Genomic DNA, 17,656 nt, shown 5'->3' with positions numbered 1-17,656 from the left:
GGGGGGGGGGTCTCCCATGAACTTTCTAAATGCAGCGTAGGAGCGAATGGGCGAGTGGTATGCTCGGCCAGAGAGTGGCTTTAGTGTCCCTCTGTCTCCCCCGGTTACCACCTGGCTCTCGGCTAACCCCTCCCGTGAGAGCGGCTACACGGCAGATTTGACCAGAGAATTCTCATGTCTTCAGTAGAGGGGAGGGGAGGGTGAGGATGTGCAGATGCTTAGACAAGCTTGTGAGGCAGCACATCTAAAGTCATTCACAACACAGTCTAAGAGGCGTGATTCAAATGCCATGCTCATTTTAACTCAAGTTTGTTTGGGAGAGAGTTTAACCGCAGCCGGGGTTTGTCCTCTGGGAGTGAAGATTTGGTGTTGGTGTATGAGTTGAGTGAGGATTACAATCAATATAAAATGTGCTGCTCTGTGCCAACAAGGGGAATTAGCTCTTGTTCAAAAACACATCTGTCAGAGGCCGATGAAACGGTGGGCTAAGAAGGGACGTATGGCATGATGATGGATTGGGGGAAAAGGGGATCCAGAAAGCTGTAAAAATGTGCAGAGCCGAGGGGAGGACATAGTTGGAATCCCACACGACAGAAAGTGAACTGCCGTGTCATCGAGGAGCATTTCCCTCCAGAATGACTTTCATTATCTCCTGAGCTATTTTTAAAAGCGGCCTGCCAACCCAAATATTAACATTATATTAATATTTGTCCATTAGTCATGACTATACCAACGCAGAAGTCATTAAAAGGAAAGAAATATCAATGTACTCTTCAGTAGGGCTTTACCCAAATATTCGTTCGTTGGAGTACTATTCGGGTTTCAATTTCGTTATTCGTTTTGTTTGTTTTTTCCCCAAATTGAATTTATTGAAATCTCCAATATCAACGTAAGAGCTTGTGCCTCTTCGGGTGGTGCTAACACTTAACCATAAACGTTATCGTTTACTTCCTCCGTCTTTATATGTAGATATTCCTTTTCTCCGTTAATCTCCGTCACATTGTTTCCAAAGCAACAACAACTTCCTGTCAACTGCGCTAACTGTCCTTCAAAAATAAAATCATGTCCATAAATAGGAAACCGAGTCAAATTACACTTAAGACATATACCACTGCAACAAAAGTAACAAACACAAAGCGATATCCTTTTCAATTTCAAAGAACACAAATTGGGTTACATTAACAAATAACTATAAAACAACAATACTGCGCGGGCCGAATATTCGCTGCTGATTACTACCGAATATCCGGAGCCCGAAAAATGGTATTCGGGACAGCCCTGCTCTTTAGTCAATACTAGTATTTATGTGTTCTGATTTTTGCATTTGTTCCAGCTACAAACAAACAGTCTGATTTCTACACTTAACCCGAACCTTACTGCAGATATTATGCCTGACAAACCAAAGTTCACACATACGAAATTATAAAAGAAATCCTCTTTCAGCGTCGTCAATTTAACCTATCTTGATTGACACCGTAAACAATCATCTATTATTCATGATCATCCCCAGTGTATAGAATGTTTGTCGTGTGTTTTCCTCTTCCTCTCCCACCTCTCTGCAGAATACACAACATTCACACGGTTATTTCTGGAGCTCTGATGAAGAGATCTCTTGTCTTTCCTGAGTTTATCTTTGCATGTCTGCTGACATTGAATCTGACAAACCCTGCCCCCTCTTTTTTTTAAATGTCTGCCTGTGTGTGTGCATGAGTTGTGTGTTTAATGTGAACATTTCTCGGCAAACTCTTGTCTTAAGTTCTTCAAAGCCCATCTTTGGTCTTGTGCGCTCGTCTGAATACGGTGCGACCCCCTTGCTGAAGCTCTTACTCATCTCAGGCATGGCTTTAGTTAAAGCAGATGGCAGGAGGAGAGCAGGGCACTTACTCGAGTGACACCAAAGTTACACGGTATAGAAAAAGAGGAAACTGTCATGCTGGCAGACACACGCAGCTTTGTAGATTTGAATGATCTCCTGCCGTCCACTTAAGTTTAACTAGCCAAGTTTCCTATCTCTCCCAAAGCAGAGGCAGAGCAGAGCAGAGTTGTTTACATACTGTTAGCTGTAATGGTGTTCCTCCATTGTTCCTCCTCCGCCTGTGAGCATTTTTGAGACTGCATAATTAGTTGCAATGAACAAACTGCAGCTCATTAAATGTTTTTCTCTTCGGTTGTTGTCTCATCCTGTGTTTAACCCACCTTCAAGTTTAGTCACAGTGCTTTGTTTCTTTTTTCAGGGACATCCCAGTGGACTTCAAGTACATCGCCGAGCCCAGCATGCACTCCATGCCAGCGGTGACACTTTCTCCCAACGGTGAGTACTCAAATCCTCCCACAGATGCTGTCAGGCAAAGTACAGAAGACTCTGGGGTAGGGCTGCACGATTTGGGGAAATAATGGAATTGCGATTTTTCTGACAGATATTGCGATATTTGTTTTGAAGCGACCCAACGGAAGTTTATTGTAAAATGCGCATCAACGTGCTCCCGTCTCTAGCACCCCCGCAGCCCGAGCTACGAGTGAAAGAACTAAACTTACATGACACTTCCGTTGGGTTGCTTTAAAGTCAAGCTTCAGTTTAAGATTCACCCTGTAATAGATGTAAAACATGTGATGGAGCATTATTAACCTGGCTCAGATGGTCTTTTTCACCAAACCATCTAGGAAAGCTCCATTGGAAGCCAAGGGCAGGCACTTTCAAAAATACTTGGCAGGTGATTGGATCAATCTGTATATCACCTTCTATCATGGGCCACTTCTGATTGGTTAACAACGTCTGGTGCATGTGGAGCACAGCACTTCTGATTGGTTAACAATGGCTTGGTCCATGTGGAGCACAGCACTTCTGATTGGTTAACAATGGTTGGTCCATGTGGAGCACAGCACTTCTGATTGGTTAACAATGGTTGGTCCATGTGGAGCACAGCACTTCTGATTGGTTAACAATGGCTGGTACATGTGGAGCACAGCACTTCTGATTGGTTAACAATGGTTGGTACATGTGGAGCACAGCACTTCTGATTGGTTAACAATGGCTGGTACATGTGGAGCACAGCACTTCTGATTGGTTAACAATGGCTGGTACATGTGGAGCACAGCACTTCTGATTGGTTAACAATGGCTGGTTCATGTGGAGCACAGCACTTCTGATTGGTTAACAATGGCTGGTACATGTGGAGCACAGCACTTCTGATTGTGTGTAGATGACTGACACACAAGAAGAACGCTTTGCGATTTGATAATTGCATCATTTCAAATAGCGATTTCGTTTTAAAATCGATTAATCGTGCAGCCCTACTCTGGGGAACTTAAACTTATTTGGCCAGATTGGAGTTGATTCATACCTGTAAGAGTTGGTCATTGCTTAAAGGAATTTAGAAAAGGAAGTGAATATGGGGGTTGAAAGTTCAGAACCGGTCATCAGGGTTGAGCGTTTCTGATATATCGACTGTATAGTCCTAATTCATCTCCAATCCTGTGTGTGTTTGCTCCTAGCACGCCAGCTGTCACAAACAGCCCCATTGGGCTCTATTGAAACACTATGAAGTCTCCTAAATGCACAGTGTTGTGAGGGAGTGAACTGTAGAGCAGCCAGCAGTTTCAATTAATGACATGTAACCACGTCGGGAAAGAGAGTTTGCACTGGGTAAAAGGAAGCTCAGTTGTTTAGCCTTTATTTTAGTGTTTGAACTTTAGATGGAGAGATACTCTCCTCCATTCAAAGATAATAATGAAATGGCTTCGGGACCTTTTATAAAATATTAGAGGATGGCATCAAAAGGAAAACTATATTTGGTTAAAAGGCCAATTCTTCTCTTGTGAGTTGATTGCCAAGAAGTCTTTGCTCCTGGCCAAACCGTCAGAAACGTTGTGATCTTAAGATGCCTTTTTGAATTCAACATGTGAGCTTTAGAGGAGCTGTAACTGTTGGAAGTTTTTTTGACCCTATCAAACTTACTCAATAAAGCAAATACGCGTTTTTTCCAAAATGCAGAGATTCCTTTACAGTATTTGTATGTTATGTTCCTCCCCGTAGGCACCGTGCAATTTACCATGTAAGAAACAATGAAAGTTGTCAGCCCAGGAACGGGACTCGGTTGTGATCAGGACATCATTATTTGATGCATTATGCGACACAGTGGGAGAATGGAATGAACTTGCTGCTGGACAGCTGAACCAATGACTTTCCACAGATGTGAGTGGAGGATGTAAGAAGCCTCGGTCTGACACAGAGAGACTTCTCATAGAAGCTCACACCTCAAATAACTCCCTCTTCGAATGTAAGGCTTCCTTTTGAATCAGGAATTCCCTCTTGTACTCCATCAGCTACCATCAAACTCGGCTCTTCTGTCTGTTCCTTCCCTCTCTACCTTCTTTGATTCCTCCCTTTCATCCTCTCCCTTACACGTTCCCTTGTCTCCTCCCTTTGCTTTAGGCAGCAGCGTTCTTATTTGTGCCAACATGGTTAGTTTCTTTGGAGCAGGTGAATAATGAATGTGTTCTCAGTGGGGGACCATTCAGTTTTCTCTCACGCTAAATGGCACCAAGCCCCACCTCTCCTGTTTTATCTGTACAGAGCGTTGGAGTGCGCTGCTGAAATTGGCCAAGTTGTTTTCGTTCTTCTGCACGTATTGCATTTGACATTTAGCGTCTTTTTTTATTTATGTTTTGAGAGGGAGGATGTAAGACAAGGAAACACAACACTAGATCTCTGTCTCATCCCACATTAATAATCATGTTTCCTTTCAAGAAGTGCAGTGAGTCGTGTAATGCTTTAGCGCTGCCTCTAATCACTGTATAGTGACTTTGAGGCTGTAAAACCTTTAGAGTAGATCTGAACGAGGCAGTCACTGATTAATAACTATTCAACGTCTCAACCTTTTAGTTTGAATGATGGCAAAATGTTGAGTTCACGAGTGTCATCTACCAAATGTGTGTGCCTTTTTTTCTGTGGAATTCTGTTTTGGAAGTATTTTTACCCCAAGGTTAAAAGCTCTACTTAATGCCGCACTAGATCAGAGTAGTTAGACTGCCAGGTTTAGTGCATATTCAAATCAGTGGCACGCAGCGTCATGATTCTACAGTGGCTGCTTGTTAAACATATGGCTGAGCAGATTCATGCTAATGAGACAAAATAGCGAGCAAATGGGCACTTTGAAACTTGCTATGACAGCTTTTAGAGCTTCCATATGTCTGCATATTGAAATGATTACTACTAACACAAACGGCTGCCCTACTTAATATAGGCCATGCATTTCTTATACAATACATCCAATACCATAATACTTGAAATAATGTGTTCTCAGTGATTTTGTGAGCATGTGGAACAGTATTGTACTGTGTGCAGCACCGTTTGAGATGAGCCGGTTGCGTCATTGTCTTTGCTTGTTTCCAACCCCAGGTAAATGGCTGGCTTGTCAGTCCATGGACAACCAGATTCTGATCTTTGGGGCCCAAAACCGCTTCCGACTGAACAAGAAGAAGGTCTTCAAAGGTCACATGGTGGCTGGCTATGCCTGCCAAGTGGACTTCTCCCCAGACATGAGGTACGCCTTTTTAATTTTCCGATATAGCAGAGTCTAACGCTTTCATAAGAGATATGAAAGAGATAAGGGTTGAATGTTTAAAAATAACATTCTAAAATCACTTGTTCCAGTAAATGAAAAACAGACTCCCACCTTTTGGCAGGTAACGTTTTTTAGCAAAGTGCTAATCTTTCCATCCTCTCTCTCTCTCTCTTCTCTCTTCGTCTATTTTTCTGGACCTTTTCCCCCAGCTATGTGGTGTCAGGAGATGCGGATGGGAAGCTGAACATTTGGGATTGGAAGACCACCAAGCTCTACCACAGGATCAAGGCTCACGACAAAGTGTGCATCAGCGCACTGTGGCACCCGCACGAAACCTCCAAGGTCATCACCTGCGGATGGGATGGACTAATCAAACTCTGGGATTAAATATGTGATGGAGCGTGTTTCTGTTTGGGCAAGGGGTTCTGGGAAATGGAACAGAACTGGTTCACTGTAGAGAGACGGAAAGGGACATTTTTTGAAAGCCCTAAAGTGAGAGCCACAGGACTGGTATCCAGTCTCATTGTAGCAGCATATTTTTGTATCCCGTCGTGAGAGTTCAAATTATGTATTATCTGTACAAAGATGACCACAAGCATACTTTTTAAATAGTTTCTACTGCATTCGGAATATTAGAGGGGAACCATGACATTATTTCAGATTTTTGTTGTTGTTGTTGTTGCAATGTTCTTTGTAGCTTTTCTTTTGTAATATGTAGTAACCATTATTAACTTTCAATTGTAAGACCATCGCTGTGTGGAAATAAACATGTACATTTGACTTCTTAAGAAAATGAAGCATTGGTTCTTTGGACAAAATGTTTATTCAGCCAGAATTTAACACAAAACCTGAGGAGAAACCTTTTGTTAACTTTCTTTATTACATTTCATTTAAATATTAAGCATTTTTTGAGGTTGGCAATCCCAGTGATTTGTTTTCAGAGAAAGTTTGTTGGTTAACTTGTGGTGCAGCAGAGATATAGTGAGTGAGGCTTATTGTACACCACACACAAACTGAAAGGAGGAAAAGAAATGACAGTCACACAATGCTGCTTTGTGTGGACCTCAATTGTTGGTTTTCTTTCATTACAACCCAGGACACTGCAATATGGGAAGGAAATAATTGAAGTTCATGAATTCTTTTTGTCTTTTTCCCACGCACTCCCACACATATTCATTCAAATATCCAACAATCAAAATGAGCAAATCTAGATGCATCACTGACGTCCTTCACATTACTGTTGTGTTTTCAGTTGGAGATAAAAATCATATCAGGGTTCAAGTAAAGGGAAGCATCTGTTTGTCCAGAAATCATCCGGTTCCGACATCTCTCTACCTTTGCACACATTACTACCACAGCTCATTCTCTTTTCTTTTTTTTTTAAAGCTCACCCTATTGCCATCTCAAAATATTCAAATTCAATACATTCCCTTTAACAAAATGTATCTATTTCTTTTAATTAATGTTCTAATGAGTGGGCTGTAGGCCTGTGCAGACTGTTATAATCTGGATTGATCTGATAGGATCATGACGACGGAGCTGACTGACTCGAAGGCTGACCTGCAGCCAAAACACCACCACTATGAGTTAGACCACAGAGAGCCTCTGAAAGCAATTATTCTGCCCCTATAAACGTCCAAGGTCTACAGGCCAGGAGAGGAAGAGCAGGACCAGTAGGAGCAGGGATCTCAGCTTTGCAGAAAGGTCAGGCCATAAGAGCATTCTGTTAAGGAACAGCTGTGGTCTGGCAGAATGTGTACTCCGACTTAAACTCCATGTGACACAACCTTGTATATTTCCATTCAGAAGCTGTTCCAACCAAGATGTGTTTTTTTTGGGTTTATCGCGCCGTCTCTCTTCCCTCAAGGCTTCCACTCTGTGTTCACCCAGCTCAGGGTGTAAACACTGCTGGCGTTCAGGACATTCTTATGCAGGAAGAGGTGAGGTTTGGCTGGGTCACTGTGGACGTGGAAGAGGCGGAAGTTGGCACGCTCCAGCTCCTTCAGCAGGCTGAACCAGTACCGCACCACGGAGGGGTCGTCCCCCCCCACCTCAAAGCCCGCCCAGTGCAGGTGGAGCTCCAACAGCAGCTGCCCCACGGAGTCCAGAACCCCTTCCAGGAGCAAGTTCTCCAAAATCTTCCACTCTGCGCTCTCCATATCTGCCTTCAGTACATCCACCTAGAATGAGGGAAAAACACATCGGATGTTTTTCTTCAGGTAATAAATTAGTTCTATTAAATTACACAAAACGGTGGAATTATTGAAGATAAAAGCTATTAAAAGATGAAAAGGGAGTAAGTGAAGCTTGGCCTTTGTACTTGCTTTAGCAATGCTGATGATGGATTGAGAGAGAGCAGCCTGGCTGTGTCGGAGCAGATAGGAAATGTTTCATAAGATGAATGTTAATAGCACCCTTAGGTCATATTCATGTGAGGAGACTCATGCATGTATAAGGTTCAACACATCAAGATCTCTGGATTTCTTTTAACTGCTGGATTGCTAAAGATGACCATTGTGTGACCTTTACGTATTTGAACGCCTATGTGTGCGACAGTCATTTTCTTCCTCCTAAGCTCAGCAGTCCTCCTTTAACATTTTCTCAGCTAGTACATCATGGAGCTACTGAATTAGCAGTGATAAGACAAGAGGAGAGATTTAGATAACTAGATTTATCAAAAAGAAGCCCGGAGCATTGTAGTGTCAAGGATTATTATACATTATTAAAGATAACATGAGATGATAGCTAAAGGAAAATCATTGTGCTTTTCATTTTTTTAATTGTGGGAAATGTTCACATCTACAACCAAACTGAGAACAAAATGTAACAGATAATATTAAAGTGGCCATGACATGTCTGATGCCTTTGGTGACGATACAGAACTCCCAGCCCTCATTAGTGGAACTGAACAAGTCCTAGAAACTATAATACGATACTGTTGTAGTGTCCAATTACCAACATGATCAACGGTCCAATGTACATTTTATTTTTACATAAATGAGATGCGACTACCTGCCACTGACTTTGCCACTGCTGTGACAGTGTCTGCTACCTCAGCTGATCCCCAGAGCTCAGTGGATGAGTCATCTGCGTAGTCTTTAAGAAACGGAGAAGAAATGCGGCACAAATGCATATTTCGACCTTTAACGAGTCACTCGGTTTCTTCACTGCTGCTTTTTCTGTCGCAAAAGCTCGGCAAAAGCTTTTGAATAGAAACTGTTCTGCTGCGACTTGCTTCTCCGGCAAACTATTTTCTAACATTAAAACCTCATTACAAGGAGGCGTGCGTGGCTTTGCATTTTAAACAGGTGTGTGCTATCTCCTATGAAACACTATTGTGTACAAAACACTGTGTTCTTTCAAAAGACTGAACATTTTATAAGGAGGAGTTGTGTATTATAAGCAGGCATTTTGGCCTGTGGTCACAACATTATCTGGGGAGCAAGAATGTGTTAAATTGTATTAGTCTGTCCATTAGATAGATAGATAGATAGATGTATACTTTATTGATCCCAATTTTTGTATTAGATTTTGATGTTTCTTTTGTTTTATTAAAATAATAGTCACCAAAACCGGATCCAATCTCTGTGGACTCCACCTGTGTACTCTCTTGAAAAATAGATTTTGAATCTTAATAATACCTCTCCTAGTCAAATATTTTCTTTGGGTAAGTTTCCTTATTGCTAAGGGAAGAGAAATAAATCTGTCTGCTATCCAGCTGTGTCTTCATTACATATGTAAGAAAAGCTTGGCTTCTCTAACCCTGAATTATCCTTCAGCCTGTTCCTAATCAGGTATGTTTGCTGGAAATATATCTGTGTTTATTAGTATGCATACTCTCAGTGGGCTATATGATTGATCTTGTATGCAGATCCCCTATCTGATGCGGTTGAACACAATCCCTGGGGGGCTTTGGAGAGGTAACATTCAGTATGATAATATTTAGAGGAGGAAAACCAAATGACATACGGGGGTTTATCACCCTGGGGCCTGACACAGATAACAGAGGAATGATTCATAATAAACTGGATTACGTTAGATTGCAAAGGACTTGTGTTTGCATGCTAGCGGCATTTAAGTGAATTCCCTAGCTGACACTTGAAGAAAAATCTATTATATTTAGATCCAGGTGGTGTCAAACCCTTCCCTCAAGTATATTATAGTGAGGGACCATGTCATATACAACCCCACTTATGCTTTCACTCTTACCTGTCTGTGTCCAAAGTCATTTAGGATGGTGGCCAGTTTCTTGGTGATGGCGTACTGACGCTGGGCGACGAAGGCCGGGTTGGGGTCCCTCCAGTCTATGGAGAGCCGATGAAGCCACATGTCTGCCTTCTGCAGGTGAGGCTGCTTCAGACTGGGATCGAAGCAGTGGACCTCACATCCCGCCCTGGAGAGAGAACGCTCCAAGGTCCGGTCATCCACACCCAGCCTGCAGCACCACGGCACAGGACAATCAGGTTAAATATATTAGATTTAAACTTTCTTGGTATAAGCAAAAAATATGTACTTAGTCCAGAGGGGTCATGAGATTTAAATAAAATTTAGCTTATTTTTGATTATAGTTCATGAAGAAAAACATTTTACAACTTTGGCTTTGTTTGTTTAATACACAAAACTAAATGCGTATAGCTATAGTGGAACAGCAGTTTAATGTTGTCTAAGCTCATCATCATTTTAAATTATCCTGTTTTGCTGTTCGACAATATACACAAATTAAAGCTGAGGCTGATGGGAATTTAATGCATTTCACAGGTTTCACTCCAATGTAAATTGAGCTGAAACTACAAAACTGACATGTATTGCAATACGGTTTGTTAAGAACTCATTTTAATCAAAGACCCAGACATTTATTTTATGTAACGAAGAAGCATGGTTAATGACAGAGATGGTACGGACAATCTGCATCAAACAACACACTTCACTGCGATACTGAATTCACCTGCCACCCTAAAAGCAATAAATAAATAATCAATGGGAAACTTCCTATCGAGATAGAAATAAATCAAAGACTCTCTCCCTAACTTTTATATTCTTTCTGTTGCTGCTATTCTCTTTTTACCACCCCTCTCCTCTCTAATTCTGCAATTGTCTCCCTTTCTTCCGTTCTCAGTCATTGTCTCCACATTCCCTTTAGTCTAGTTTGTGCTGCGGCTGTATTCTGTAATTACAGCAGGGAGTTCATTTCGCAACACAAGCTGTACATGCTTTTAAAGATGAGGCACTTGGTCTGTGAATGCATCCCACTAGCAGGCAGATGAGGGACGACTATATGAGAGATTGAGATGCAACTAGACGTTTGTTTCACCAAATCAATATTTCAATTATTCTCTGAGGGGGTGTTTTGACCAGGAATCGCTGCAGTGACACTTCAGAAGACAGCGATCAGGGATTACTCATGAGTGTTGGAATCACAGCACATCAGGAGCACTTGTGTATGACAGGGCCGGTCTCTACTAGCTGTAATATCCTCTCTCCTGAGACCGTGCCACAGCAGTGACACTCTGTTGACTAGAATGTCATGGCAACCAGATATGAAGATGTGTGTGCGTGTGAGGAGTCACAATCACACGATGGATTTGTTAATCTGATAAACAGAGCCTTAATTATGTCTGTCCTCGCTCTGAACTATAATGTCAACAGCCTCTGGAGGTTGTGGACCTCAGAGGTGGCTGAGGATGTTTACCAAAGGTTGAGTGGGCTTCCTACCCCCATGCCTTTTTATCAATCCCCCCTGACATTGTTCCCTTGGTTTCAAATAGCATCGTGTTCGAACAATATTGCTGTCTCCATGACTGTCTGTCTCTTCACCTCCTTCTTTCTCTCTCTTTCTCTCACTGCCGCGCCCCTCATGTTACACATTACAGCTCATTTACATGTGCATGTTTAATGAGCTATGCCCTCGGCTTTATAAGTACATGGACTACAGTCTGCAGGCAAAGTTGTAGTTAGAGGAACTTTTTTAAGTAAAAGAAACCCTTTCAGTGCCGTGAAACAGTTTCACCTACCTGGAATGCAGTTATTATGAACTGGCCCTTAAAACAAGTGTTATTAGGGTGTAGCACTGTCTCCAAATTTAAAAGAAACTTCAATATTTCTGAAGTAGAGGTACTTCTGCATGAAGTGAAGGCCAAACCAACTTCATATTTAGTAGCATCAGTAGTGGTTTCAAAATATCACAAAAAAAGTAGCATGGGATGCTATTACTTGTTTAAAAGATTAACAAACTATATAGAGCAGACATAAACAAAACAAAATAGAACACATAACAAATCTGATTTATTATATAAGGCTCTTGTTTTCACAGTTTAATAGAACCTGCAGTATTTAATGCTTCATGGTAGGATTTTATGTATACATGAAGACGTACAGTAAGGTTGTACATTTTATGGCATAAATATGATATTTTGCTACTAGTTTCTATGTTCTAATTCTATATTCTAATTCATAATTTCTTCTTTCTAATGTTGCTAGGAAGACACTTTTAAAAAGGGACAAAGACATCTAATGGAGCCACTAGTAGCTTTATTAGGATGTTTGAACGGCTGCTGACAAGTTCAGAGGCTTACTTTGTCTGTCAAGAATGTGATTTTTATACAGTGGATGATTCATCCTCTTAAAAAACCTTTGATTACAGTAAGCATCTAATAATGTATGGTATTATCATTGACACTAGCATAAGAGGATGATGGAGGATGAGAGAGGTAAGATGGAGTATCAGAGGTCAAAGGTGGATAACTGCTCTTTCATGTGGAAAAACTTCCTGTGACCCCCCCACTCCGCACCCGCATCCCCCACCATGTGACCAATCACAGAGCAGCAGCTCATCCTGCCCAGACACAGCCGTCCACGCCTCGTTAAACTGTATTCAAATTAGACGTCTCACTCGTAAACACACACACACACACACACACACACACACACACACACACACACACACACACACACACACACACACACACACACACACACACACACACACACATACTCAAATGCACGCAGGAGTACACACACAATTGTACATACTCGGTAATGCACTGTGTTCAGCAGTGTACACAGACTTAAAGTTCTATTAGTACTTGACATTTTCATTACAGTCAGTGATATGAACTTATGAGCATCAGTGGACTGTAGTGGAGGGTTATGCAAGTCTGCTGTACAGTAGGATACTCAGCATACCTGGTATAGATTCAAGAGTATGACCATGAAGTCTCTTTGTGTGTGTGTGTGTGTGTGTGTGTGTGTGTGTGTGTGTGTGTGTGTGTGTGTGTGTGTGTGTGTGTGTGTGTGTGTGTGTGTGTGTGTGTATTTGTGTGTGCTATGAATCTAGGTCAGATAGGGGACACAGAGAGGAGAACATCCCTTGGCAAATTCTGTAAAGGTAGAACTTTAGAGAGCAGTTTGCCGTGTTGAACTGTTATTCTGGGCTCTTAGGACTTTTCTTTTGTTAGCATAAACTCAATTTTTTCATTGAATTTTATTTTTAAGGTCATCTCGCTGTTATTGCATAAGCCAGAGTTGAGGGGCGACTAAGAGCAATTTGAATTCCTTCCAGAGTCTTTAAGGGATCAGATAGATAGAAGGAACAATGGTAATGTGTCTTTCATTGACATGAGAAAATCAGAGCTGTGAGTCACATTTTCCCAAGCTGATATTCAGGTCAAATGTTACATTTTTGCATAAATCACTGAGAGGACACGTAGTATTCCCTTTACTTTTGTTGCATTGCCATGTAGCTGGCCTGCACGAGTGACTCCCCATCAATCAGCCGGAGGATATCAGATGTGTTTTCCTCCAATCTCTCCACTTGACCCCTGAGCTCTTCTCCAAAGAAAAGCAGGAAGCTAAAAGCAGCCATTCCCCCCCACCCGCCCCCTTTCTCTCCCGCATCAGTATCTGTGCCCTGCCTGCCTTGATAACAGCACACCTGTTCTGTCTCTCAACAGTCAAATTAATAAGCTCCCTCTCTCTTGCAGGAAAATCCCTCGAGACCTTCGCAGCACCTCAGCCCAGCAGAGGCCCAGCAGGGAATAAGCCGAGCCGAACTGATCCTCGACACAAAGCCAAATGGCAGTGATTGACTCTCCAATCTTAAGAAGGTCAAATACCTCGGTGGCCTGGCTGACTCCATTCCAGATTACTTGCCACTCAAGCAGAGGAAGCAGAGGTGGAGTGGATGTGACGTTCCACGCTGATGTTGGAGGTATAGCTCAGGCCGATAGAGGCTTATCTATACTCTTATTACCGTGTTACTCATCAAATTAAATTGCCCAGAAAACTGAGGTAACCACACAAAAGAGAAGAATACAACTGCTACCCGGCACAAAAAGGTGAGCTGAACATTTCAAAGTTGTCAGAGAAAGACAGATTCTGATAAAAAATATGTTCCGTTGGCAATTAGTCTTTAAAATGAAGACATAAAAAGACAAGGCGAACAGAACAGGGAACGTAGAGACAGAGATCCTGTATTATGTGGAAAATAGCCGTTATTCTTTGAGGAAGTAGTTAGAGAAAACCCTGGAAAAGAAGTAAATAGCTACGGGTGAAGCAACAGTGACAATTGTCAGTAGAGATATCACAGCCTGCCACAGAACCAGATGCTCTGAATATCTGTCGCACCTACAGATAACCCACAGAAAACTAATGTTGTGAACACATCCGTTGCTCTACAGATGCAGCACACGACAGCTTGTCTAGAATCTGGTTTAATAATTTTTGTGATCATCATTATGATTTAGATGAGATGTGGAAGGTAAAGATTTGCGTTTGGGAATGAATGTTTTCATTGGAAGGCAAAGGGAGTGTTTGTTTGTACGCACCCAAAAGAGTAAACCCGGCAGTGTTTGCTCTGTATTCTGTGGCTCAGGCTGTATTTGGGGTCCAGACATGCAGCCCAGGCCCCTTTGGTCCCCTCCTGAGCAGCTTCATCACCGGTCAAAGATGCACACGACACCTGGACACATAAAAAACACACATGTTATAACAGCCATATCTGATATTAAGAAGCAGAGCATCTTATATCTTTACACATATAATGTTACATCAGAAAGAACAAGCACTACAATGGGAAATCATTGGTATTTCTATTATAGGAATGTGTTTTATTGACTTACTTTCTACACAGTGTTAACACAATATTCCTGTGCTTAAGGAGCTGTAAAGTATGTTAGTACATCATGCAATAACCTCAACAAGTTGTTGAGGTTATGGGTGTTGACAACAACCATAACCTTATGTATACAGCGAGCATTTAAGCACTTATGTGTGGCAAGCATCATTTACTGGATGAATGTATGATTTGTAATATTTTGGAGTGTAAATGAAGTTGAACCAGGCATTAAAAGGACCGTTTGTGGTCGGTCTTAAGCTTATGACACATTTTGTTCTCAGTGCATTTGTGTTAAACAGCATTAGTCACAATAGATTAGGAGCCAGCATTTAAAAGTTAAGAGTGGCAGCTTGGTTGACACTCCCTGACCTTTCCTGATTTGATGAACATATTTTCTTAAAATATCTTAACATAAATGTTATAAATCAGTGAAAGCTGCTGCTGAATTTGACCCTGGGCTAGTGTGTGTTTGGGCCTCAGTGTCAAACTACAATATGCATACTATTCATCATGATATACAGCTGGGGCAGATGCTTCTGCCAAGTCTCAGCAGTACGATGATACATTTTGATAACAAGAGGAGTTTGAAGTAATCCTTCTTGATGTGCTTTTTATGTACAGATTGTTAGGAGTTTTCAGTGTGTTTATGGGAGAGCCGTTGTTTATATAAATCATGCACCTGCATAAACTGTGCACATATACCCTGTAAACATGTGCATACATGTCAGCGTGTTGGTTGTGTATACATCTGCAGTTTCACAAAAAGATACCAAGCTCTGGCTCAGGAGCTGCTGCTCAAATGTTTGCTGTCTGGTTTCTTTAAGCTCCTTCTGCTGCAGAGATTCAGTTTGCAGAGAAGGAACAATATTAGCTCAGACATGATGAATTGAAACATAAATCTATGGTTCGACTGTCCATCATTCAAGTGTAAACAAGATGGGATCAGTGCATTTTGTACTGCCCACTGTGTATTATATATTGTTCAAGCTGACATAGTTTGACAGGGTCAATGAAATGAAACCTGAGCTAAATGTTCTACAGCAAGAAAGAATGAAGAAAGGATGAGTGCTTTCTAAATTAATTATGTTGCCAAGGAACAATGGAAACTGTGTGCCAGCCTTATGTAATCATGTCTATTGTTAACTTAAAATTGACTTTTGAAACTGTTACTTGTGCTTGGGGCGGGAAGCATCCTGATCAAATGTCCTTACCAAATCAAAGGGCTCCTTTTGATTTAAAGAAGCAGCAACTCTTTCTCTAAGGCTGAGTCCGGTCACCATAAACAGGAAGCTCATATGGGCTTCTTGTATCTGCAATCTCAACCTTTCTCCCACAACAAAAGCTTTGCCTTCATTGCTTAGCTCCATCTTCCCAACAATTGTAGATTGCCTTCAGCTCTTGTTGCACCTATCTGCCTGTCGATTTCACATATATTTTCTTCCTGACTCACGAATAAGACTTCAAGATACTTGAACTCCTCACTTGGGGCAGCAAATCACTCCAAACCCAGATGGGTAAATACACCGTCTCTGTCAGATGAAGCAAAGGCCCAGAAAAGCAATTCTGATGTTCCCAAACAGAAAACTACCCTCCTGTGGCTGTGTCTTGATGCACTCTCCATTACAATGACAGAGAGAATCAGTGACATGGTACATCATTCCTGGCAGAGTCCTGATCCAACTCATCACTAGGTAGTGTACTCCAACACCTATCCTAGCGGGTGGTGTGGCCCTTTCACAGTTCAGTGACAGGTCAGGCAGCGACCAGCTGAGTCAAGTGCAGTGTTGTTACAAAAGGCACCAGATTTGTACTGTACATGTGGGCAGCGCAATAATGTTTTTCAATTAGTTTTGAACATGCTTCATTATGCCTGTCTCTCTTAATGTGTTCCAGCTGAAAGCATTCATCAGCACTCAAAGAGAGCACTGAAATAAAAAATCACTCTTGATTATTTTCCTACGTGTGCAGACCTGGCATTGAACTGCTGAACACCTTGAACTGAATACAGGGCTGTGAAAAACGACTCGTTTGCATTGAGCACGTATTAAAATGAACAGTACATACTTATGTTGCTTAGAAAAGCAGAAAAATGTTCTGCAGTGCATTTCATGCTGTTAAAAATACATTCATATAACCACTTCCTCCTATATGTGTGTGTACTGGTGCATTTATGCAACATACTCTGACTCCTATTGATTAGACAGTTGTGTCGCAGGCCATCTCTCTGAGTAACTGCTCCACCAGGCACTGTGTCAGTCAGCATTACAGGCTGAGGATAGCTGCAGTAGGCGCACCCCCCAACTCCCCCCCACCCTCGCCAAGCTGTCAGTGGTGTATGNGATGGGCAGTTCCCTTCAACAGCTTCCCACAAATACAGAGTCACACACATACAATCTCTTTCGCTCTGTCCTTGTATTTTCCTTACACACACACACACACACACACACACACACACACACACACACACACACACACACACACACACACACACACAGGCTTTTTCAATCCCTCAATCTTTTTCAAATGATGTTGCTGAACATCTTAATCGATTTCAAGTAATTTAATACCGACATAAACCAACAAACGAACAAACCACAACATCTCATTGATTTAGTGTGAACAGAGGGGCTGTGAGTTTCATCTGTATGGAGATCAATATAGTAATGAATTATGTGTGTGCTGTCAAGCAAGACAAATGCTCTCTGGCCGAGCTGAATGTCAAAGAGGTGCCAGTGTAGCTCAGTCATGGCCCGATAGATACAGCCTTTGCTCTGATATACATAACAAAGACCTGTCAAAATAAGGCTCTTCATAGCCTTCAATGGCAACATCTACTCTGTGTTCAAAACAAGTCTTACTGACACAGTTCTGCACCTACTTACAACAATTAGTTCATCTTTTGTTAAAACAAATTGTTGTGTTCCCTGGTAAAACACAGCTGAATGAATTACTGCGAAAATCACAGGTACAAAATATAGAA

At 41.7% G+C, this 17,656-nt stretch overlaps 2 protein-coding genes across 2 annotated transcripts in view; one reads left to right on the top strand and one right to left on the bottom strand.

Moving 5' to 3' along the window:
* The window catches only part of cdc40 (cell division cycle 40 homolog (S. cerevisiae)), a 16,992-nt gene extending 10,640 nt beyond the window's left edge, over window positions 1-6,352 (top strand). The window contains exons 13-15 of the mRNA XM_010790344.1: window positions 2,235-2,311; window positions 5,399-5,543; window positions 5,774-6,352. Coding sequence (XP_010788646.1) covers window positions 2,235-2,311; window positions 5,399-5,543; window positions 5,774-5,951 — 400 coding nt within the window. The 3' untranslated portion in view covers window positions 5,952-6,352. The remainder of the gene's footprint in view (window positions 1-2,234; window positions 2,312-5,398; window positions 5,544-5,773) is intronic.
* Window positions 6,353-6,364: 12 nt separating this feature from the next.
* The window catches only part of mettl24 (methyltransferase like 24), a 28,022-nt gene continuing 16,730 nt past the window's right edge, over window positions 6,365-17,656 (bottom strand). Inside the window, exons 3-5 of the mRNA XM_010790343.1 lie at window positions 14,387-14,520; window positions 9,774-9,999; window positions 6,365-7,744 (exon numbers count right to left, since the gene is read on the bottom strand). Of these exons, the coding sequence (XP_010788645.1) occupies window positions 7,427-7,744; window positions 9,774-9,999; window positions 14,387-14,520 (678 nt within the window). The 3' untranslated portion in view covers window positions 6,365-7,426. The remainder of the gene's footprint in view (window positions 7,745-9,773; window positions 10,000-14,386; window positions 14,521-17,656) is intronic.

The sequence above is a fragment of the Notothenia coriiceps genome, unplaced genomic scaffold (genome assembly GCF_000735185.1).
Source record: "Notothenia coriiceps isolate Sejong01 unplaced genomic scaffold, NC01 NC01_scaffold00034141, whole genome shotgun sequence".
NCBI lineage: Eukaryota > Metazoa > Chordata > Actinopteri > Perciformes > Nototheniidae > Notothenia > Notothenia coriiceps.
The sequence above is the reverse complement of the archived record's forward strand: the minus strand, read 5'-3'. Positions and strand labels throughout refer to the sequence as shown.